This window comes from Artemia sp. Qi Xiang Cuo, chromosome 6, assembly GCF_049724085.1.
Source record: "Artemia sp. Qi Xiang Cuo chromosome 6, ASM4972408v1, whole genome shotgun sequence".
In the NCBI taxonomy this organism is placed as follows: Eukaryota; Metazoa; Arthropoda; class Branchiopoda; order Anostraca; family Artemiidae; genus Artemia; species Artemia sp. Qi Xiang Cuo.
This window is the reverse complement of record NC_142799.1, coordinates 73,803,102-73,828,252: the sequence shown is the minus strand read 5'-3', so window position 1 is coordinate 73,828,252 and position 25,151 is coordinate 73,803,102. Positions and strand designations below refer to the sequence as shown.

The window sequence follows — 25,151 nt, the reverse complement described above, 5'->3', positions numbered from 1 at the left end:
AGTGGACTTAAGTAAAGCAAATATTTCAAATTTTAACAACATGGTCATTTCTAAAATATTTTCAAGATTACCTGGTATCTCAAGAGCTCTGCTGTGTCTTGTAAATGGTAATGCCTTGTACTTATATAAAAACTAGGATTGAAAATTGTCAGCAGCCTTACATTAATATATCGGTGTTTCACTAAATTTGCTGTATTTGGGATGAACTCAGGGTGAGAAACCAAGTATGGGGCCAGCTAATCATCCCTTCAGCATTTAAGTCACCGAGAGGAATTGAAATATAATATTATTTATTACATGACAATTATGAGGTGTCATTCCTTCCAATTGCCAAGAGGCAATCAAGGAAAATTGCAATTTATGCAATGGCAATTATTATATGAATAAAACTAACCAAAATTTGAAAAAAGGCCTGTAACAGCAGAAGAATAATGTGACAAAGGCTTCAAATTTCAATATTACCCATAATTGTTTTGATTCTGCTCTAAGCAGTCATATTTTTGAAAACTCTAGCCACACAATAGTTTTTGAAAACACCTTCTCATTAGAATTGATTTAGATATTAAGCAAATTTTTCAAGAGGCAATAGAAATTAAACTGAAGTTTAATAATAGGCCTAATACTTCTTTAAATTGAGATTTGGGGCTCAACACATTGTATGAAAATTTAATTAAAAATTATTTAATATATGACATTGCAAAACCAGTAGTTGATACAAATAAACTTGCATTGAAAAGAAATTTTAGGCTATCTGCCAAACAAGAAAAATTGCATTAAAATATGCTCTTGATTTGTTTTTATCTGAATGAACTTCCTTGAAGTGATTTTTCTAGGATTCTTTAAATTTTTAAATTACATTCATTATTAAATTCACATTACATTAATTAAATTTACATAAAACCCCATTTTATATGTATCTGGGCTTTGCTGATAGCAACTCTTAGATATAAGGCCAAGATACTCATTTAGCAAAAATTTCACATTTAGAATAGTTCTTTGTTGTCTTGCCTTTTGTTATTCACCTAAATTAGCTGAGTCTGAAATATGAACTTAATGTAAGTTACATTTCCAGCAAGATAAGGTAGTGTTGAGCATCCCTTAAGGAATTTTGCTGGTAGTATGTCAAGGTTATCATCAGCCTTCCTAATTTAACCTCTATTCACCAGTGGCCCAGTCTGCTCTCTTTGAGCACTAGGTGTATTCATGTCCATGTTTACTGGGAAGAGGCTAGGGTCATGCCACACTGGGTGTGGATAGTCCATGAATTTGTATAGTTTTGACCTCACGTGGTTTTCTGGGGTCAATGTATGTCTTTTGAACCAAAGGCCCTGGATTGCCTTTGCAACTTAAACTTTTGTGTGGCTGTGAAACTTAGACTCATTGTTAATAATAATCCTCAAGCCAGATGACACCTATTAAGTACAAATGCTTTGGATTATTACATCAAAATTGGAAGCAATATATATTTATCCATTTTTGTGAATGACAGGTAAAAAGAATTATTAATAATGCAATAGTTAACCCCTGATTATTAGTTTGGGGTCTATGTTGCATTTTTATTCTGTATTGTATATACTAGTATTATATAAATACACCCACTCCCTGTAATGAGGGCAGGTATAGCACTATACTAAACCATATGCAAAAGTTCTTTGGTTTTACAAGTTGGGATTATTTTTTGTACTTATTTCTCATCAACAGATGATTCATTGTTCTAAATAAAGCAAATTCAAAAAAAGTGACAAAATCAGTGATATTTCATGTATAGCCTAGGCCTACATCTTCCTTGGTACTGGAATGCATTTGCAACAACAATTATTATTTTACTTAGAGAGAATATTGGATGGTATAGCTTTTTTTCTATTTGAATTTGTTCTATACAGTAAATTTGCTCATAAATCTGTCATTTTGCTTGAAAGCACTGTGTAATTTGGCATTCTTTGAGTAAGGTAAATTTAGTTTTTTTTCTATTTTATTGCTTGAAAGTAGGGTAAAGGTACTGATGATTCAACAGTGCAATTTTGGAATCCCTGTTGACATTTTCCTTCAAAATAGAATAACTCCATGTAGACATGACTTGGAGCACCACTTCTTGAAGCCATTTTTGTAATTAAACAATTGGAAATGTTGACACAATAGCCAGTACACCCAGATAAGAAAAGAACATTTAATTCACTCAGTATCCTGTTTTCAACAAGAAATAAGCTCCCAACAATTTTTCAGGTATGCAATATTACTTGGCTGTCAAACAGCTGTTACTTGGTTATTTATTGCAAAAAAAAGTTGGGATTAGCACCAATGCATCAAGATACTTCTGATTTTATCTGAATTCTAGTCATATAAGCTTTGTCTTGATAAAATTAAATTAAAATGGCAACAAATATTACATTGTTGAAACTTGGTTCCAAGTGTCAACAATTCTTGTTTAATGTAGTGGAATACAAGGCGCACTAAAAATGTTCCTTTAGTCAAATTCAATTGTAGATAAGGGCTTCTATAAGTTGATTTATTTCTTTTGTGAATATCTTGTAGTAACCTTGTAAAAATTTTTGACAGACAGCAACAGGCCCTGTCAAAATATAGTTGACTCTGTCAAAACTTCACTGAACATATAAAACCAATGAGAAATAATTGGTGTTGTAATTCCAGGGTCCACTGACAAAAATATAGCTGTCAAATTTATGGGTGCCCACTACTACTGAAAGTTGCAAAGGTTCACATGGAAGTCATTTTTCCCTTTCCTTAGCACTTATCAAAGAAACTAAAAAACAAATTCAAATTTGGGTCAGAAGTTGAACTGCAGCTTGACAAATGCTATACCTTTTTCTTTAGTGACAAAAAAAGTGAGGTGCCACATTTTGTTCGTAGGTTTCTGGCTTTCCTGACAAAGGACAGTCCAAACTAAAATTTATAAGTGGTTTAGAATTGCAGATCACACTTTGAAAGGGACTAATGTTGATGACATTTACACTGTCAACAATGAACAAATCTTTGCTGGGCCATTAAAACTTACAGGATATGGGCCAATTCCAGATAGGAATGGTCATAGTATCACACTCCTTATGATTAACCAATTTTGATAAACCAAATACTACATACTTGAAACAATTTTTTTTAGTTTTATTGCTTCTACTTTTTAAATAGTGTTTTATACTTTTATACATTAAGTAAAGTTCAAGAAAAACAAATAAACAAGAATATTCATGTTAAATACACCAGGTTCCACCCACAGGTATTCCTCAAGTATTTCGACACATGTCGAATTGCGTTCAAACTTGTGTTGAAAACAGGTAACTTTTTTGTTGTGTTGAATTTGTTGGTGAAAATGCTCTAATTATGGAAAATCAGAGTTTTGCACCCTTTTCAGATAAAACTTGAAACTTCTCATCAAACAATTAGATTTCTAGATATTTTTCCTACATACTGAAACTCCTTTCAAACCAAAAAGTCTTTAAATTAGGACTTCTGGAGTAGAAAAACTGGTTTCTTACAAAACTGTCAAATCATTGGTACCTTTACCCTAGTGTTTAATTGACTCATCTTAAGCGAATTGAGCTGAATGAAAGCAATGTGTAGCCTAACTGTTGCTTTTGTGCTTCAATTCCACCTGTAAAATGACACAATAAAAGATTTATAAATTATGAAGTTGGTTGTATTTGATTATAAAATAAGCCTGTTTGGAATAGATGACCATGAAATTTCAACTAATCATTGCATTTCGAATTGAATTGTATGTTTTAATCTTAGTTTTTACTTGAAAAAAAAAATAGGAACAGATGAGACTCTAAAGGTCCCTTTCAGGACTTGAAACAGTTATTGCAGTAATAACGATTAGTGTATATAGAAAGGGTGTTAAAAGATGCATTGACTAGTAGGTTTATATTGTAGCTAGCAAGTTAATCAAAGCATCCATAATTGTACCAAACATCACTGGTGGGGTACCATGCTTAGCACTTTGGATATGTTGGCAAGCATTTGTGAAAACATATTCCTGCTTGAACAAGAAGATCCAAGATATTTAGTTTCATGAATTATGACACCACTACATAAGAAATTTTAAGAAGAAGGAGAATGCCTGGGCTGTCTAGTTGATGAGAAACAATTGCATGAAATAAATGTAAGCCAAAAAAATTAGCAAATTTGCTACCCCCTCCCCTAATGAGGCCTGATATAAACATAGGCTATTTACTAAACATTTCTGATTTGGTATTTGTTTTTGAATTACATTATTTCTCATTGTTATTTAACTTTTGATGAGAAATAAGTAGAAACAATAATACAAACCAACAGAATTAGCAAAGTGTCATAAAGCCATCTGCACGAATGTTACATTTTACAGGACTAGGCTACCTGTTGACTTTTTTGGTGAGGGGGGGGGGAATGCAATTGAAATGGTAGCAACTTCTATGCTTGAAAAGAGTTTTGAATGAGAAATCAATTGATATTTCTCTTTTGCTGTTATTGTAGCTAGTCCAGAAAAGGAATTTTACACCAAGATTAGCTTCTTCTGAATTAGGCATTGTAATCATTAAATGCTAATGAATGTATTAATCAATATAATGAAAATGTCAACAAATAATAATTTATGAATCATTAAATTCATAAAATTCGTATTAATTGGATTTTCAGTGTTGCTTCCAGTTTTAACTACATCACATCCATATCACCCTAGTGCCAGGATATAGCCCTAGGCTTAGGATAACTTGAAGCATTCAGGCTCTAAGGGGATGGGTGAGATCCCCATTAAAATAACTTTCACATCCTAATATTTAACTTGTCATAAAACATTTTGGGAGGCCAATTTGTGCCTCTAATCAATTATAATCTAATCAATCTAATCTAATAAATTATTCTGTTATTTTTGCTCAGATAATCTATAACTTGCCCATGTTTCTAATAATCAATTTAAAAAATGACTTTCTCCAAAAAAAAGTTTTTCAAAGAAAAGTAAAGTTTTTCAAGATATTAAACCAAAGATAAGCAAAAATGAAGTCAAATAATTTTTGAGAACAAAACAGCCATAAATCACTATCAGAGAATAAATGAAATCCAAAACAAACAGAAATTACAATAAATAATCAAGCAAGCTCTAAATGAGCAACAACTACCACAAAGAGTTGTAGGAATAATGACCCTTATTCTTTCTTAAGACCAGAACATAATTTGCACTTTACTGAAAAGTTTTTTTTCTTGAACTCTGTGTTTTTATTTCTCAAGACATTAAAAAAGAAATCACCATAGTAACCAATATAACTGAAAAAAACAAATTAATGTGAATTGACAGTTTAATATATACTTATTTTCATTCCAGAAAGTCTCAACAATTTTGGATTCTTTAAAGTTGTAAAAAAAGTATTTTTTTTCAGTCCAGTGCTGAAGTAAAATTATGTTCTGATTAAGTAAAATTATGTTCTGGTCTTTAGAAGGCACAGGAAGTGTTAGCTCCCTTTTTTTCAAAAGTCAGAAAAAAAACCAGAAAAAGATAAAAGTAAAAAAAAATAAAAAAACAAAACAATTCCCCTCCCAGCTTGATTCTGGAAAATACATTTCCCTCTACATTTAAGGAATTACACCACTGCTATGGCCAACCAACCCCTCCTCCTGCCACTCACAAAGGTAGAACTTGTGTTCAACATTTATATATTATAAAAACCATTCTGATTTCAAATATTCCACATGACAATACTAATGTGAACAAAATACTGTTTTTGCAGGCTGTGCAACTGTTTTACCTGTGTGTCTGAGCCTATCATTAAGTGAAACTACACTAACTTTTTTGTTATAAATATAAAATGGTTGAGTACATGGCATCATGCAGGTTACCAGAAATAAAACACAGTTGATTTATCCTTTTCTCAGGTAGAACTTGTGTTCAACCTTTATAAATTATAATAGCTGTTCTGATTTCAGATATTTTTCAAGACCATACTAATATGAACGATATACTGTTTTGCCAATATGTCTGAGCCTATCATTAAGTGAATCCACACTAACTGTTTTGTTATAAGCATAAAATGGTTGACTACATGGTATCATGCAGATTGACAGAAATGAAACACAGCTGATTTATTAGTGGAGGAAAGATATGGGAAAAATTGTCAAACCTTGGGGAAATTGCCACAGAACTTTATTTTACACTAACATATTCAGAAAAATCAGTTTAATTACAAAAAAATAATCTACCCAAATCCCTCTTGCACAGATGTCCTAAACTTACCCTTGAAGAGGGAAAATGAGTGGTAAAGTCGATTTTTATGTTTATAAACATTTTGGAGTTCAAATAGTTGTTTCCTATCAAATCAAGCATTTTTGTAGTCAAGTACCTCATTTTACCTAAAATGGTTGTGAAAATTGACCTATATGAAATAGTTATTTTAATAATTTTTGGTTGGATCACCATTTCTCCTATTGAGCTAGGAATGATACTTTAGAATGTGAGTCTCAAACAGTTCAATTTCAAACCAGTATTCTAGAATCCCCTTCCCCCTTCAGTTTGTGATTTCCATTCCTTAGTATCATGCTTTAGCTGATCTAATCAGTGGGGTCATCTACCATAGTACTTGCTACATGACTGGGTTCAAGGCTATATATAAGGTTAGTGCTGGTTTATTTATTTAAAAAAAAAGATAAAAGAATAAAGCTAACGAGCATGCTAGTTGAGCTGGAAAAACTCGTCATCACCTTTGACCAACCACTTTAAAGGAAGGCAAAGTATATTGTTGATGCAGAGTCTGCCAGAAATACTTTAAGAAATGGTATTGCTGTCCTAGTTGGAATTCACACATGCATGAGTTTGCTAGGAGTTATTGCTGTGCTTATGGCTGACTTGGGACTTTCGGAAATCATAAGTCTAGTATACACACCTAACACAGGGCAAAGTATGTTACAAGGCAAAGCTGCCTATTGTGCTGTGCAACACCATGGTCTGTTAGCGTAGTCGTTTATGAGAACCTTTTATCATCAGAACTGAATAGCTGAGTCTTGAATGGAACATGCTACCAGAACTCCTTGAAAAGGCAAAACAGGTATATGAGTTGCTTCTTGAAAGAGAAACCATTGAGCACAGGTATCAGAACCAGCAGAGCTTATCCATGAAATAGTTTATAGTACAAAAGAACAATTATCCAAATTCAGAACTGCCTGTCTTTGGTTTCAGTATCTAGACCTTCTTGGAATCTTGAGAAAGAAAATAAGAGCTGAACAAAGTGGCAGTGTTGAGCTTTATCTAAAGTATTTGTTAGAAATGCTTCTATACCTTGCTGCTTCCAGCCCTAATCTTCAAACGAAGTCTACTTGGCTGTTTGTGCAGTCAGCTTTTTAGTTGAGGAAAGATAACCCAGAGCAGTATAGAATGTTGGAGGAATACCTGATAATCCAGAGAACTGACAACTACTGGCTGGCACTTTCTCCTGATTTGGTGATCAAACAAATGTCAATGGGAAGTATGAAATCGAGTGGCCGTCTGATGAGAGGTAGAGGCATGATTGAATTGTAGCAGACAATTTGGAAATCTGCTATGCCTACTTTGTTTCTCATTAGTGAATGCATGCAGAACCCAGCTACCCTTGCAGAGTTGACTATTGAAAATCATGCATAAGCAATATTTTTGAGAAGAGCTAGAGATATGGTGGACATAGAAAAGATAGTTTGATACATTGAGCCCTTAGAACCCTTCAGGCAGGATTCACAGCTGTTGAACGCGGTTACTGGTGTCTGCGCTTCATCATCTGCAAACATAGATGATGACAAATCTATGGGAAAAAATATTCTGAAGGACATGGAAGCAAAAGAAATTGACAAACATGTTTTCAGAAGAAAGGATAAAGCTGTAACTTTGGCTGAGAAGTCATCTGTGGTGATAGATAGCAAGACAGAAATGGTCGAACCAGCTCTAATTTTGCAATGTCTAGCAGCAATGGCTAGCACCACTGGTTCTGATTTGAACAAGGTTCTGTCGTTTTAGCTCTGTATTTTTCCACAATCACTCTTTAATTCGTTCAAGTTGATAAGGATAGCTGACAAAGCCTCTCAAACAAATGCACTGATGAAAATTTAGGGGCTCAGTGGTCCAGTGACATTGCCAACCTCTCAGGGGGTTTTGGACGGTGTCTGGCTAGTGCACAAAATACCGCGGTTTGCCGGATCCAAATACTCTAAGGTAGCAGAATCTTACATAGATTATGTCAAAAGACATTTTGATTAGGCAGTGGTAGTTTTGACTCTTACACTGATACACCTATGACGGAAAATTGTACACAGTTGAAGAGAACCAAAGATCTGTTGCATCCAATGATCAAATTCTTTCCACATAAAGATTATCAAAAGTAAGGAGGAATTTTCGAGAAGTCCCAAAAAATAAACAATGCTTCATTGGCCTACTTACTGAGAGGCTAGTGAGCTCAGGATGTAAAGTTCTACATGCTCAAGATGATGCCAATGTATTGGTTGTACAAACTGCAGTCAGTTGTTCCGAAACTTCGTCAACCACTTTGATTTGGCATGATACCAACCTGTTGGTCCTTCTGCTGTACCATGCCAAGCTTGATGCATATGATGTCTTTATTCAGACAGACATGCATGAAAATAACCAAAGAGTTTATGACTTTGAAAGGATCAAAAACATACTAGGAACCGAAGCAGCAGAAAATCTACTCATTTCCCATGCAATGTCTGGCTGCACTTTTGGCATAGGGAAAACAGCAGTGGTTTCCTTGTCACTTAAAGATGATATTTTTAAAGATACTTGCAAGATCTTCATGAAACCAGGGTCCAACCACCAGGAGATCACCAAAGCTGGAGAGAAAGCTTTGCTCCATATATACAAAAGAAAAAGTAGTGAGAAGACTACTACTAGTAGTGAGAAGGCGGCTTCCACCAACTTTGGCTGTCAATGCTATCTATAATATATTCAATGCTATTGTGTCTGAGCTTGCATCTTTGCTGGTAACTTGAAAAAGCTTCTGAATTTATTTTTAGGTCTTTTCCTGTTGTTGTTTACCTTCTAAAGATAGATTTTTTTTGCCAAGTAGTGTTTGTATGACTTTCTGCAATTATTAGAATAAGCCCTTTTCCCTGGGTATTTTCACCAGTGCCATCTTTTTTCTCGGGTAGATTAGCACGCCATCTATAGTATTAATTCTCTATAGCGCCATTTTTGATTTCTTATCGTTAAGAAGCGTACTGGGAACTAGCGGAAGAGGGGAAGGAACCTCCTGCAAGCGACGTATTGTACCTGCTGGTATTTAGTTATCCGTAAATTGCAGGGGACAGTTGAGGTGTGGTCCTTACACTCCCCTTGTTCCTAGGTTCCTTCATTCTGTATGTATTCAGCATTCGGGGCTGATGGCGTGGACCGCTGGAATGCTCGTTTATTGTCCTGTTCTGAATTTTGTCCAAAACAGTATCAAAAAAGGCTTTTCTGCAGATAATATGTAGAAACACATGTCTGAATTTTTCACGCTCGCCCAGGTTTCTGAAGCAAGGAGGCAAATCTTCAAGTTTTGTCATCCTGGGAAAGCTCAGTCTAAGAGAGAGGGTACAAATACGTTTACTAATAGTGTCTCTGATATTATCGGCACTATCACAAAGTATGATGCTGGTGATGTTGGTCTGCAAGTCTTTGTCATCTGTCACCCTAGTGAAGTACCCCTTAGTCCCGCTGATGCTTATTGTGCGTTGAGTTACTGTTTAAACTCCTGTTTGCCGAGTTACGCTCTTTATCCGTGTCTGTGAGAACTCTCCTGCCTGGAACAATCGGACGTTCTCCGTTGTTAATGCAAGAATATACTGTCTCTTCAAAACTGTCTTATGCAGTTATTCTAAAAAACCCACCTGCTGACCTCAAAGATCCTATTGAGCGCAAAGAGACCCTTGATATCCTGGATGGTCATGATGGTATCGCAAGCGTGAGATCTGATCTTGTCAATAAAAGGTGGTTAGTTCACAACCAATATACACCTTCTGCTATCTCTCTTGCCATCACTTCAATTAGTCAGCCAAATGTAACATCTCATTTCATTGATACAAAACTGCTTGGTATTGTGAGTAATATCCCTGTTGCTGTGCAAAAGTCAGAACTTGTTAGTATGATTCCCAGTCTCGTTGACGCAACTAAAATTGGGACTTCCGGATCCTTCCACCTTAAATTTCCAGACTAAGCTGCCTTAAATAAAGCTATAAATGAGGGTTTTTGTTTGGGATACGAGCCTTTTAAAATTAGATCGTTCCAGAAATTACCTCCTAGATGTTACCGTTGTCAATTGCCAAACCATATTGTCGGTAATTGCCCACTCCCATCGACTAATCAAAAGTGATTACGGTGCGCTGTTGGACATTGCAACACACGTGATAATCCTTGCGCTGAAAGCCCGAATTGCGCCAACTGCGGGGGAAATCATGTTTCCTATAGTCTCAGATGCCCAGTGTTAAAAAAAAGCTCTGAATAAGGATAAAAATTATTGTTAGTGGCAATAGATTTCGCTTCGTTTCACTTAATATTAACGGAACCAAAGACAAAGACCTTCTTATTGATGAGCTTCTTGATTATTATATGGTTTTCCTACAGGAACATTGTCTAACTAAAGCCAATACAGATACTCTTAAACGGTCACCCCCCCACCACACGTTTGTACGTGAAGCTAAAAAAACGCGCGGTCGACCCTCTGGGGTCTTGCAACTTTAGTTTGCCTCGCTAAGAAACCTGAGCTTATTTCTTCTGATCATAATTTACTGGCAATAAAATGCGGTAATATGGTCCTCATGAATGTTTATATGCCATGCAATCACAAGAACATTTCTTCCCTATCTATCTTCGCGGGTTCTTGTAAGCGACTCAGGACACTTCTGCTAAGAGTGACCAATCAGGGATTAAATTGAATTGTGGCTGGTGATATTAATGACTATCTTCTCTCCCAATCTGAAAGAAATGACCGGGTTTTTGATGCTTTGCCTAGTGGCTATCAGTTAGTCAATAAAGATAAACAGTTTACCTACATTCATAACCGTGATGGTTCTAGATCAAACCTTAATCATATTATAGTTTCAAGGGGATATCTCGTGATTCCTCCTGTCATTGTTTGGATGAAAAAATTGTGAATGATCACTTGCCTTTAACTTGTGAAATCGAGTCGCCTGCTTTACTGGCTTATAATCGTTTTTCTTACCATAATAAATGGTTTGATAAGCCAAATTGGAAACTAGTAAATTCTGAAGTTTATTTGTATGTTCTTTGCTCGTTATTATCAAGCCTGAAAGTGCCTTTTCACCTTTTACAAACCTCTGTAAGGTCACCAACAGCTAAGATTGATTTAAATTGTTACTATTACCAGATCGTACATTGTTTGAAGCCAGCTGCTTCAGTTTCAGTTCCTGTTGAACGTGTTAGATTTGGCACCAGAAAACCATTATGGAATGTGTGCCCAGAAGTGAAAAAAGCTAAACAACGCGCGAAGTTTTGACTTCGCCTTTGGATTGCTTATGATCGGCCCCAAGTCTGGTGAAGTATTTAAAATTAAGCAAAATTCGAAACGTCAGTTTAGATCTTCTTTGCGTCAAGCCCGCCTGAATGGTTTGGATGGCCTCTCGGATAGGAAGTCTTGGTCCAATGTGATTAATGGCAGCAAGTGTGTGCCTGCTACCGTTTTGATTATCAAAATCAGTGATTTTGTTGCTCATTTTACTTGTGTTTTTTCTACATTTAATCATTCTATCCAGTCTATGTTTTCTTCCCTATTTCTTAATACTCTTTCTTGTGTTTTTTAGCAAGTCAATTTATTATCAATTTCTAGTGGTGATATCTATTGGGCTTTTAAGAATGTTAAGAAATCAAGTGCTCCTGATATGGATGGTCTGTGTTACAATCACTTCACCATTTAGTGTCCATTATTGTTAACACACATTCAGCTGATATTCCAGATGTGTTCAGCCCAGTCGTTAGTTCCAGATAGTTTTCTTTCGGGAATCGTAACATCAGCTTTGAAAAAGGGAAAGGACGCAGATCAGTGTTCCAGTTATCGACCAATTACAGTGTCCTGCTTCATGAGCAAGCTGTTCGAGTATGTCGTATTGCCTGAAGTTTTGACTAAATGTGATTTTTCTGATTATCGAGTTGGGTTCAGAGCCGGTTTTGGTTGTTCTCAAGCCCATCATATACTTGGTCAGTTACTAGTCTCGGCAAAAATGCAAAAAAGGCCACTTTATTTTGGCTTGGTTGATATCTCTGGTGCTTTTGACAACGTTGTACATTCGCAAACGCTTCACTGCTTAGTTAAAGCAGGAATTAATTCTTCCGCAGTAAAAGTTTTTCAATATTGGTATTCCAATTCATTGGTTTGGTTAAAATGGATGTCTGATATACCCGAACCTATTTCAGTAAAGTAGGAAGTCAGGCAAGGTGGTGTGTTGTCTCCCTATATTTTTAAAACTGTGCTTGCGGCCTGTTTGCAAATGCTGGCTCCTGCTGTGTTTGTAGATAATACTGCTGTTGGTTACATTGCCTAAGCTAATGGTGTACTGATATTTGTTCCCACGGGACTATACCTCATAAAGAGTTTGAATGTTCCCAATAACGCATTGACCACAATTGAACTTTCTGTAATTGCTCCAAAATGCGAATTCCTATGCTTTAATACTTCTAACCCTGCTCCTTCTTTACATGCGGGTACAATACTACTCAAGTGTGTCTCAAGATTGAAATGGCTTGGGATTACTTCTTCTGATACACTCTCGACTACATGCTCGTCTCTGGTTGCTAGTGCTCTGCAGTGCATTCGATTCTCATATGGTAATATCTCGCCTAATAGAGGGAGGTACAGCCGCGGCTTATGTAAATTATGTTCTCCTGCAATTCTTTTTCTTTCCGGTTTGCAGCCTCTAACACGCAAAAAGACCGTCTTCAGCTAGGGAGAGGCTATTTTAAATATTGTAAATTCCTGCTATATTTGCCAAGGTGGTACAGAAATCACAAGATTATTTCTCATTTTTGAATAATTGACCCTCTAGTGCTGCTTGACAACATCGCTAAGGATCTGAGGACCAATACTCCAAGGAAGATATGTGCCAGTGACCCCCTCACTTATTTTTTCCAGATTAGGGATTCTATGAATATTGTTAAGTTATTTATGTTGTGTTTTCCTTATTATTTCCTTCTGGATATTATTTTTTTTTCTTTTTTTACTCCGCATTTATTTTATATTGCGGGTTACAAATAAACTTACTTACTAAAGTACGACTTTTAAAAGTGCTATTTGCAAGTGATGAAGTGGCAAGACACGTCCAATTCGCTACTGCCCAAAAAGTGGGGTTGGTGCTTCTCTTTGTCACAGAATATGTGTGTTCCCATCATGACAGATGCTTCACCAGCACTAGAAAATCTGCTGAAGATGGTGTGGTGCCAGTGCAACAGCGGGTCCAAGTCTCTCAGATGGAGCTACCGTCAGAATGGTTAACCTTGCAGCTTTGGCTTCAGGGAGTGTAAAGGGGCGTTATGTGCTGATTCTGCAGCAAGACAGGATGAGGACGATGACGAGTAGAAAGAAGAATTGGCTTTAGGTTTTGCTTTAAAATCAAAATGTTTTCGTGGTTAATTTAGCTGAGTTCTAAATGTCGCTTTTTATAACTGGTTGATCTGAAGTTTTGATCTCGATTAAAGAAGTGGTTTTCAAGAGGTTATACTTAGCAACCCCTCATATTTCAGGCCCTCAGAGGTGGAAATCAGGTAAATACTAAAATAAACTGCTTTTTGACCTCATATTTGGCAATTCACTAGTTTATTTGATATAAAATGATCTTTTAGCCGCAGGATAATTCAAATAATGAAAATTCAAATATTCAAATAATGATCTTCAAACTTTACCCACCCCTACTCCCATTCCATGAAGGTTAAAATGGATTCTTGGGTATGAAAAACTGGATTTCTGATGTCGTATTCGGATTTGTCATGCTTGATTTGATGGAAAACGACTATTTAAACTTTAAAACATTTATAAACACAAAAACCGATTCCCTCCCCCTCATTTTCCAACTTCAAGGGCAAATTTAGGACCCTTGTGCAAGGGGGATTTGGGTGGATTTTTTTGTGTAATTAGACTGATTTTTCTGAACATTTTGGTGTAGAAAAAAATTCTGTTTCAGTTTTCCTGATGTAAAACCGTATTTTTACTCCACTATATCCTTTTCTCACTATTTTAGATTCTTTATGCTCAAAGAAAATTGTACTAGGACATGAGAGCTTAGCAAAGTCATTTGGAAGCCTTTCCATTACGCGTGAGGAAAGTGTGAGAACTTTCCCTCAGCTGCACCTTGGTTGTGCAAAGCCAAATCAACTTTTCATGTGAGTACCAAATCTTTCCTTGTATTTTTACTTTTTTGCAATAAGTATCTCGCCCTCTTCTTCAGAGTCTTAGATTATTAATTTCTTTGGAGTTTTATTTAGGCCAGGACTCAGGCGTAGTGGGGACTTGGGTGCTACTATTAGTCCTGTCGTGGGGCAAGACTTTTTTCTCAATGTTACTCTAACTTTTAATAACATAAAAAGTACAATTAAGGGGTGGAAAAAATCGAACAAAAAGTTGAGGCGAAGGTTGTCAGACCAATGTGAAGGTAGGAGGTTGTGAGGCGAAGGTTTATCTCACCCTGTATGCATATGTGAGCAGTAAACAACATTGCTAGTTGGGATGATTTTTTGTGTGGTTTGGAGGAACTGATGTGTGGGGTGTCTTATGCAAGACTTTCGTTGGCATGCGTGATTTTAATTTTGATTTGTTTGACTTGCAAGGAGATAATTTGGAATTTTTAAACCTAATGATCTTTTCTCTTTAGCGTCTATTCCTACGTGTCGAACTAGTCACTTAGAGACTTTAATCGACAATATATTTGTTTGTTCGAAGTTTCGAGTCGAGTTTATGCTAATGTGGCTCTCTACCCTTGCTCGAATCATATACCAGTTGTTGGCTCCATTCATATTGGGTAGAAAAGTATGATTTGGACAAAAACGGCAAAGACCTTTGAGCTAAAAAATAAAAATATACGAAAGTTTTTGGGAACAGTTAAGTTGCATTAGTTTTGAATATGTTTTAAATATACCATATGATGCCTGTGGTGCATTTGATTGTATAACTGAAACCATTCAGCGAGTGTATGATAAGACGTTTCCGATCAAACTCGTAAAGCAGAAAAAAAGAGCCCAGGAAGCTTTATCACTGAGATAATATGTAAAACGTCTTCCTTAAGAAATGCACTTTATGAGAGGTATCTAAGTGCTGAATGTAAAAGCAAGTTCGAGGAGTTCAAAGTAGCTCGAAGTCGTGTCAACTCAGTGAGAAGACAAGCAAAAGAAGAATATTTTGCAAATAGACTGAGCCAATATAAAGGCCAAAAAAAAAAACAACCTTGGAAGGTAATTGACAAGCTTTCAGGGGAAAAACATAATTTCTGCCCAGTTCTCTTTCGATTAATGGCGAGACTTTAACCACGAACCACTTCGGCAAGTGTTTTACTAACATTGGAATTACCGTTCAAGCTGAGGGGCTTTTAAATCCTGAAGATTATTTTCTTGGACCAGGAATTTATTGATAATTGTGGAAGTGACCGTGGAGTGATATTTGAATTTGAACCTTATACCAGCAAAGAAGTTTTAAAGGTGATATAAACATTCAAGTCTAACTCGGTAGGCACTAATGGTATTAACCTAAAGTTTTTAAAAACAGTGTTGCATTATTTATTGCCCTTTCTTGTACCCGCTATGAGTTTTTCACTTCAGACGGGAGTATTTACTGGCCATAGGTAGAACAATAGCGCTGCCTAAGTAAAGAGTGAAATGGGCACAATACAATGCATTGTTTGGTTTTTTTTTGCCAAGACCCTTTGTATAGAAAGTCTTAGGAAGTTGTCTTAGAAAGTCTTAGAAAGTCTTAAGAGTTGTCTTAGGAACTTCAAAAGGAGCTCATTCGATTGGAAATTGAAAGTTTTAGCGCCCTTTCGAAGAATCAAAAGTGATTGGATGGCAACCCCTCCCTCCCACGCACATCATATCTCAAAACATATACAGTTAAAATTTTGAGATAGCCATTTTGTTCAGCAAAGTTTTAAGGTCCAGTAGTTATCTCTTTAGGGATATCCCCCCAACACATCCCCCAGGGCAAGTGAATCCAAAGGTGCTATATTCATACTGCTACTTTTGCTACTACAACTATTGATACTACGCAAGCTAAGAGTATTAAGCAAAAGCTTTCAAGAAATATTTAGATGGGTGTTGATTTAAATCAAAACGAACTATGAACATGTAGATTGTCAAAAGGGCGATACAGAAATATCTCAAGAACGGATAAACTATTAAATTGGACCTTTCAGGGTAAGTTGTGGCGGATTTTGATTTAGCTAGAAGGTACTATGTGTATACTATTATTACTACTACTACGACTGCTGTAATCAATGACGCTAAGGGTATTAAGGTGAAACGTTTAGGGGGAGTTTCAATTGGATGAAAAACCTATATGCATGCTGGTGTTCAAAAGGGCAAATGAGCAATATCATAGGCAGCACAGTGCCATCATAGATAGCAATTTCATAGAAACTTTTAAAGGATCTAATTCGATTGGAAATTAAAATTTCTAGTGTCCTCGTAAGAGTCAAAAGAGATTGGAGGGCAAGCTGTCCTCTTCCTAGGCCCAATAATTTTCCATGCACCCCCAATCAATTTGCTCAACATAGTTGAACGGTCCAGTAACTATGTCTCTAGGGATATTGGGTATGTTAACCTCCCCCCTAGTTATGTCATTTTCCATTGTGCTGTAAAACTAAATGTTTCTTTAAAACTAAATCAAAAGGCACTGTGTGCACGATGGTTGCCAATAAGTCGTCTCATCAATATCCCAATAACCTCTGAGGGCTTTAAGTAAAAATTTTCAAGGCTACTACTATTACTGCTTATGCTCTTACAATTTAAGTAGACCAAAAGAGAATACGTGTATCGTGGTTCTCAAAGAGCATAGATACAGTTGTTTGGGAATGGTATTAAATTTTATTTTTTAGGTCAACTTAAGGAGGTATAAAACTAAATTAAACAGTATGATTTGTGTCCAGGTTTTCAAAAGGGTGGAAGTTGTAAAAAACTATTGAAAATTTTCTGAAACATAGAAATTGTAAGCCAAACATGGATTGTTATAGAAAAAATGGAAAGATTTAAAAGAAAATTTGAAAGATTTAAACTTTATTTTGTTTCCAGTAAAGTGCAATTTATTTTCTAGTCTTCAGAAGGCATGGTGGGTGTCAGCCACCTTGATAAAAAGGTGTTTTTTAATGATAAAGCTTTGTCACAGGCGAATGAGGTAGGTTACCAAGGTTTTTTCCTGGATTGTAATATATCTTGGAAGTATCATAGTGCAACAAAAGCTACACCAATCCAGGTGCACCAAAAGTTGCAAGAGTTCATGGGGTTACACGGAGATTGAATCATGCTTTACCTCTGTCGGTTCTTCTAACATTATGCCGTTCAATAGCAAGCCCTTATATTTCCTGTGGCTTAGTTTTGTGGTCGAGTGATTCTTATGATAATTTTAGAAGAGTGAAGACAATTTGCTACAACTACACATTTGTGTTGGAAAAGGAGAAGTTTGAAGACAATGCTGTATGAAATTTTGACATATCGGCCTTACGACTGTGCAGAAACCTAGGAAAGTGAGCTCCAATAGGTTCTAAGCAAGTAAGTCAACTGACATCAGCCAAGGGAGGTGAACTTTTAACAGTATCTTGTGATGTTTGTGCTACGGTGTTGCAGTTCCCCTTTATGGTATATTTGCTTGTTCACTTCAAAGAAAGCACGGTCTTTAGAAAGAAAGCACGATACTGCTTACATAAGTGGACGGACAACTGTTGGAAATCTACTGAATTTCTAGAACACTTTCAAAAGCAGATTCCTATTGATCATGGGCAGCCATGTTATTCTGGAATCACTCGAATATACAAAATTAAATGGAATTGTAATTAACACCACACACACGCTGTAAACTTCTCGCCCTGGGTATATTTTTTTCTTGAGCACCAAAAGCTCAGTACAGTGGAGCTACTGATCTGTGGATGCTCAACCATCCTGGTCAGCTCGTCAGAATTGAAGACATGTAGAGCTGCTTGGCTGTGCTTTTCCGCTGGCTTTACACCACAAATTATTCTGGCCTTAGAGTTTCTTTAGTCTGTCCCTTGAACTGCAGAATTTTTACCAATGACGAATTCTTGAGCTTCCATGTCTCTGGAGGGGGTGCAGCTAGGGTTTTGAGTTTGGAGGGGGATATAAAGAATGTGACGACAAAATCGTTCAGTGTGCCAACAAGTGCGGACACCTAAACTAAATTAAAGTAAAAACACAAGCTTAAGTCCAAGGTATCGACGCTGCTTGCCAACACCTTGAAACCTTGCCCCCCCCCACCTTAGCTGCACTCCTGGTCTCTGTTCGTGCAGAACCAGCTTCTCCGAGATCTTCCTGAAAACACTGATCCTCTGATGCATATTCAGAATTACCAGGAGAAACGTATGTGTGATCAAATATCTTTCTTGAACAGGTTTCTCCTCACTCTATAGCCAGTGTGGGAAAGAAATACTACAAACCGCAAAAGGATCAAAATCATTTTAGCCACTGATACACCTGTAATAAATATACATTGATGAAAAACTTTGCTGGATAAACAGAAAAGGTCAAGGAATACAAAAGGGTGATAAGTAAGAAGACAAAGGATGTGAATATAAAGGTATGTCATGATGTTCACACGGAAAATCATATTTAAACACTTGAGAGAGCCAGCATCAAAATGAACATAGGGTCTCTCTCCCTTACTGGTGGCAATATATGACAAGCAGAACGGTTGTTTTCCAAGAGAACTTGTCCCAATTTGGCATCAAGTAGTCGACCGTACCAGGCCTGCAGTTGAATATTGCCTAAATTATCACTATATGCCTAGGTTTTATTTGTATTTGAAGCATTTTTAATATACACCAAACAAATGCTCAGTTATTTACTCTCCTATTTCTTGTTTTAACCGCTCAGGGAATAATGGACACCTGTGTCCAAATAACCCACACCAACTGTCCACTATACCCTGTACCTACTCTACCCTGTTATTCCTGAACATGGACACTTGTTTGTCATGTATAACTCAAATAAAACCAGCATGATGTAGTTCGTGTTGATACAATTCGTTGAGAAAAATGAGTCCTACTAAAAGTAATTTGCAATGCTGTAATAAAATATTCCACAATGTCCCAATCTCTCCTAATGTATCCAAAAGATGTAGAAAGAGGAAACCATCTTAGGCTTATCCATGCCTGAAAATTTTCCGAGGTTTGTCTTTTGGTTATTTCAAAATTGAGACGTTTTTACGGCAGTACGACATTTTGTTAGTGTTACCAACTTCAAGCGGAAAATAAAAAAACAAAGCTAATTAGTTATATTTGACAAGGCTTTTCCTTCGTAAAAATTCAAGTATTAACTATCTGTTGATTCGCAAAGATTTTTAATTCAAAAGGAAACTGTTCCCAGGCCAATTACGCCCCTGGTTCAAACTCGTGTTCTAACAAAATTCTATTTGGGCACTTAGATTTTGGGTGTTAAAACTACGATACTTTCTGAAGCATCAACTTTTTGAATAGATTCACAGAGCACCGTTATTGTATTGGCTCAAATTTTTCTGATTAAGCAAATGAACCGATGTCATAAATGACGTAAAACCAATGAAAAAATATCAGTCTGTGTTGCTAAACAAAAATAAATAAAGTGATTTTAATACCAATATTACCCAAATCAGAGAACTTGGACAAAAAATCAAACTTTTGCGTAAGAATGAGGGATTGACTAATATCTATTCGTTTTGAGTTTTCATGTCGGGCAACCTTCTAAGGCCAAATATATAATGCCAAATAAATGTATTTGATTCAAAAGGAAGTTACATCTCGTTAAACTATTTGTTGCCATTTTTCTAGCTTATATTTTGTTATTTTTTCACCCATGCTTCTTTTTCCTTATATTCGGCCCCCGCTAGGACCAAAAACTGAATATAGAGCCTTTTTCATTAAAAATTAAATTCCCAGTTTTTCTTAATTTCTGTATATACCTGTATGCGTATGTGTTTGTGTAAGTCTTCACATAACATTTAAATAATCGGATTGTGTTTTCAGTGTAATCTGTACTCTAATAAAAGCGCATATGTCTTCCTGATCATTATAACACCTATCAATGCTTTTCTATAAGAAACAAAACTAAATAGCCCTTAGAAAACTGGAAATTGTCAGTGAACATTCTATGTCATAATTCCTGTAATTTTTAAGGGCAAGTTAAAGCAAACTCAGGAATTTGCATCTGAGAACAACATCGTTTTGGTGACTGAAAGGAGAGGTTTAGCCTATATTTTGTTTTCCAAAAACAACCGGAAAGCGTTCTTTTGATATGCAAATGTGCTGTGTCATAGTATATGTCACACTCTCTAGCAAATGACTTATTGTTTAACTAAATTTCTCAATCCCTACCGGTTTTAGATTTTTTCAAAATAGTATCTCTAAAGACTGGAAGGGGGGGGGGGGAACTGGAGCCTTTTTGAAAAATGCCGAAATAGTTTGTTATTGTATATTGGGGAGTAGATGGTAATTGAGACCATATTTTTTCTAATTTTTTAAAATATATGTTTAGTTTCCAACCCTCTGCTGTGATGAAGACCTGTGGTATGTAGTAGGTCTAGAAGTTTTTTTACATACTAAATTTTAACTCTTTTTCTAGGAATGTACCTGTTCCTTGTATAAATATTCTAATGAATAGAGGAATTGTGAAGGTTTCAATGAGATCCGGAAAAAGAAAGGGATCACATGCAGTCCCAGCAAGGTTTTTTAGGCTTGGATGGTGAGTTTTCTTTTGAGTTTTTTTTCCTTGGGGGGGGGGGGTGGGGGGTGGGTTAGGTTTTGATTTTGGATGGTCGGCTGTATTTTGCTTTATTGTATGATTTATTTCCCATTATATTAATATATCATATTGTCCCAGAAAGGTTTTTTCGGCATAAATAGTGAATTTAATATAACGAAGGGGACCTATGAGCTAGGGAGGGAGGGGTGAATTTTTCACTGAGTATCAGAAAAGAGAGAGTATTAAGTTTGTTTTTCTTCTTCGTGCCTGTCATCCGGTATGCTCTTTGGCTAGCAAATCAATGTTTTGTCTAGCTGGTCCTCGCAACAATTTCTTTTTGTTTTTCTTATTGCTCCTTTTCTGTTCTCCGTTTTCTATTTTCTGAAAATTTTCAGTAAATTACCCTCCTCCCCTTCCTTATATTTTTTATATAAGGAAGATTAGATTCTTATCTAGCGTCAAATCTAGGGGGAGGGATGTACATTACCCCCCTCCCCCTAGATTTAGAAAAAATACCTTTTTATTATATTTACCATCACAGTTTAGAAAGCCTTTTTGGGACAATATGATATAATGAATGATATAATGGGATATAAGAGCATAAATCAGACAATAATATAATCCATCATCCCAACTGCTTTTTTTATGTATCATTGTGGAAGTAAAATAAAATTTGTGTTGAAAAAGATGGAAAGCTTCAGGACTTTGCCCCCTTCAAGAGACTTTGTGATTTTTGAACAATTTCTTATAATTCACCTATTTTCTAGTGTTTTTCGATTTTCATATTTTCCACCAGTTGATAGATACACCAAAATAAAAGTCGAAAATTTTGATTTTAAGTTTTAATTTTGAGTTTTCTTGTACACTGAGTATGGATGGTGAGTTACATTTTATATTATTATCTGATCTATATTCCATTTATTAAATCCAAAATTAAAGAAATTATATGGTTAAAAAAATTAAGTCTGACCGAATTTACTATATTTTAACTCTTTTAATAATCAATTTTTCTAGAATTTTATTGAGGTTGTTTTAGTTTTCATTTATTATAGATTAGATTCTGGAATTAATTTGTAAAAGTTATGTGGTGTAATGGTTATCATGGCTACCTTTGAATTTAAGAATCTGAGTTCAATCTCGACACACCTGATTTTTATCGGAGTTTCATTAATAGTAAAATAGTAAAAAGTTCTGGAAGTGCTGTTTTGATATAGTTTGTTAATTATTTACCAGGTTCGGTTTTCTAATAATAACTTTCAAGGAAGCAGCAGAGAATATCTTATTCGTTTCTTACAATTTGCGAAATAAAATCGATTTATAAGACATGAAATAAATGTAAAAAACATTGGTCCAAGTTCTAATGATGTCCATTCTAATGTGAAGTGACTGTCTATAGTTTTTTTTTGTACCCGAATTTTTTTTTCTTTGAAATATTTTCAAATTTAGCCGATACAATTTCAAAATTAAAGACTGCTCTGTTTGAAATTGTGTTAATAGTATAATTCATGGTGCACTATTTTTTGGGTGACCTCAAAATGAAAAAAAAGCAATATACGTATCGACAGAAACATGTACTGCTATAGTTGTTTGAAATGAAGACAAGGAATTTTAGGATAATTTATAAGATATTGTTTTTACTTATTAAATAATTATTTGCAAGGGACAGCTAGCAATCGTAGGCGCATATCAGCATATTTGTGGCATATCTTTAGACGTTGCGAGTTTGAACGGTGTAATACAAGAATCTGAAATGACGTCTTGCAAGAACAACTTAAAGACGACTTGAAACGCTGTAAGAAGACTTGGAATGAAGAATTTTACATTTATTCCGCGTAGGTCTATAAAAGTTATAGATGAAATAGGCCGAATGGAATGAGAAACAGAACAGCAATAGACACAAAATCACCAAGAACGCTAGGGACGACCCTTTCATGATTAAAGAACTCCTTGTGTAGATTTCCAGATTCGACCAATGGATAAAAGTTTTCTTCTTAACACTTTTTTGCCAAATTTGGTTAGAACAATTCTACAGCATCTTGATATATTTCGAAGTTCTTAGAGGGTGTTGTTACCACATAAAACACTTTTGTCTTTATAGTGGTTTTCTTGTAGGCCTATTTTATTGAACTTCATCTAGTATATTCAAACAATAATTTAGCCATAGCCTAAAATTATTTGTGTCCTTGTCCCAGCTCTCTTGTTACATGGTTTCAAACCCCATTTCAGCATGTCTTTGGTGGAAGCAACTTTTGGGGTATATTATGAACATTTGCCTTTTATAACTACAGAAGTAGGGGGAGGTTGGAGAAATCCCCCCAGCCTAAGGACTTCTGGAGAATTCAGAATTAATATGTTAAAATTTGCTAAATTAGCCAATGTTTGGCATTACCTTGTATTATTTCAAGCATCAATATATTTTGCACTTTTGTCATAGGCATCCTTTACTCGATGGTTATGCGTAGATCATTTTACTGGAAAGCAAAAGTTGAGCTTCATTCATTCTGCCTCTCTCTAGAGGAGCAAAATCTTCTCGACGTTAAACTAACTTTAGCAGATACTTACTCATATAGTCACATAATATCCATGTCTGACAATCGCTTAATATTTCTCATGTATCTTGCAATCCTGTCCCTACATGCCTTCCCGGAATAGGCGTTTTCGGAGACGTATGTTAAGTTTTTAACTTATTTTCGACTTCTTAGAAAAGATGTATTTCACTGGGAAAATGCATGATTTTGTGTTTTTGCCATCTAGGGCATATTTTTAAATAACTTTTTAAGTAGTAAGTTTTTAATAACTTGTTAAACCCTCCTCCTAAATGCTATATTATTTTATTAAAGGGGTGCCTGGATTCGGACCGTCGCCGGAAGACACAAAAAGCTCTGGAAGAAAAATTGCAAACGCCGTCGACATTATGCCCATCATCTAATTTGTAATGAAACTTATAGTAGAAAGCTAGATGCCATGGTATCAAAATACTATAGAAGAAGGCGGTATTTTATCGAGGACATCTACGAGCCCTACCATGAAAGGGAGAATTTTGGATTAACGAAGAAGAACCACGGTGGTGGGAATTTTTGGCTTAATAGAGCTCTTGAAAAACAATATCCCTCTGTGTAAGGTTTTAGTCCAAATTATATAAGTAAAATTCGTAAATTATTCTGAATCTACATCGAAAGATCTATTTTTAAGTCTCCAGATAAAACATTGTTGTTATCATATTTGTCTAGAAGTAGAAGGCTCTACTCACTTAGCGGTTTTCTGTGGTAAGTTGATTATTCATGAAGTTTAGTTTTACATCACGTTTATCTTTTTTCCTTTTTATTGTTCAGACTTCTTTTTTAATTTTGATGCACTTCAGTTATACACTTAAAAGTAAGAAGTCAAGACTGCCATTTTGTAGTTTTTCTAGCACAATTTCACGGCTAATAACTGTCAGTGGTTACAATCTAAGAATCGTTAAGCAAACATACTAAATGTAATAAAAATAATATATATACATATATACATATATATATATATATATATATATATATATATATATATATATATATATATATATATATATATATATATATATATATATATATATATATATATATATATATATATATATATATATATATATATATATATATATATATATATATATATATATATGTATGTATATAAACGACATAAATGTATATGTATATAACGACATAAATCATGCATGCAAGTGAGTTCCTCGTATGGTAATTCAACAAATGAATAATCCATCCAATTGATCATTTTAATTCTATGCTGTTCGCTATCGGGTGGTGGTGGTCAATCACAGGTTCTAATTTTATATCGTATTTGCGATCTTTTTTCAGGATATCAAATATATTTTTGAAAATACAGTCGACTAGAGCCGCTTTTTACGCACTGTCGTATCCGCTGATGGGAGGGAGTTTTCTCCAAAAATCACTTTTTTTATTCAAATAACGGTTCAGAAATGATCGGAGACATTGGACTTTAAAGACACATACAAGTCATTGGAAACGTTTATTAGCTACGATCTGAAAACCAAAATCAAAGTTGTGCTTTCGCCGGTGAACATGCAGCTGCCTTATGCCCTTGCAAGCATTGTTTTTAAACATCGTCTATACTTAATCAACGGCCAAACTCTTTTTAAGTTTTCTCAGGTCATATTCATAAAAACTGCCGGGGATCTCATCATCTTTGGTGTCTCGCAGCCGATATGTCGTGGGTTCAGTGTCTAGGATTTTGGACACTTTAAAATGTTCAGTCGCAA

At 35.4% G+C, this 25,151-nt stretch overlaps 1 protein-coding gene across 1 annotated transcript; it reads left to right on the top strand.

Moving 5' to 3' along the window:
• On the top strand, positions 1-24,071 carry mRpL35 (mitochondrial ribosomal protein L35). Its single transcript, XM_089090345.1, has 4 exons — positions 1-107; positions 14,188-14,329; positions 20,756-20,875; positions 23,716-24,071. Exons 1-4 carry the CDS (start codon positions 41-43, stop codon positions 23,993-23,995), a joined length of 609 nt encoding a protein of 202 aa, XP_088946471.1. The 5' UTR covers positions 1-40; the 3' UTR covers positions 23,996-24,071.
• The last annotated feature ends 1,080 nt before the right edge of the window (positions 24,072-25,151 follow it).

Bases quoted from the DNA above. Each gene is read 5' to 3' on its own strand.
- mRpL35 (XM_089090345.1), top strand. From the start codon at position 41: ATGGTCATTTCTAAAATATTTTCAAGATTACCTGGTATCTCAAGAGCT. The intron at 108-14,187 runs GTAATGCCTTGT...TCACTATTTTAG, and splicing joins TCTGCTGTGTCTTGTAAATG to ATTCTTTATGCTCAAAGAAA. The intron at 14,330-20,755 runs GTGAGTACCAAA...CTCTTTTTCTAG, and splicing joins AAGCCAAATCAACTTTTCAT to GAATGTACCTGTTCCTTGTA.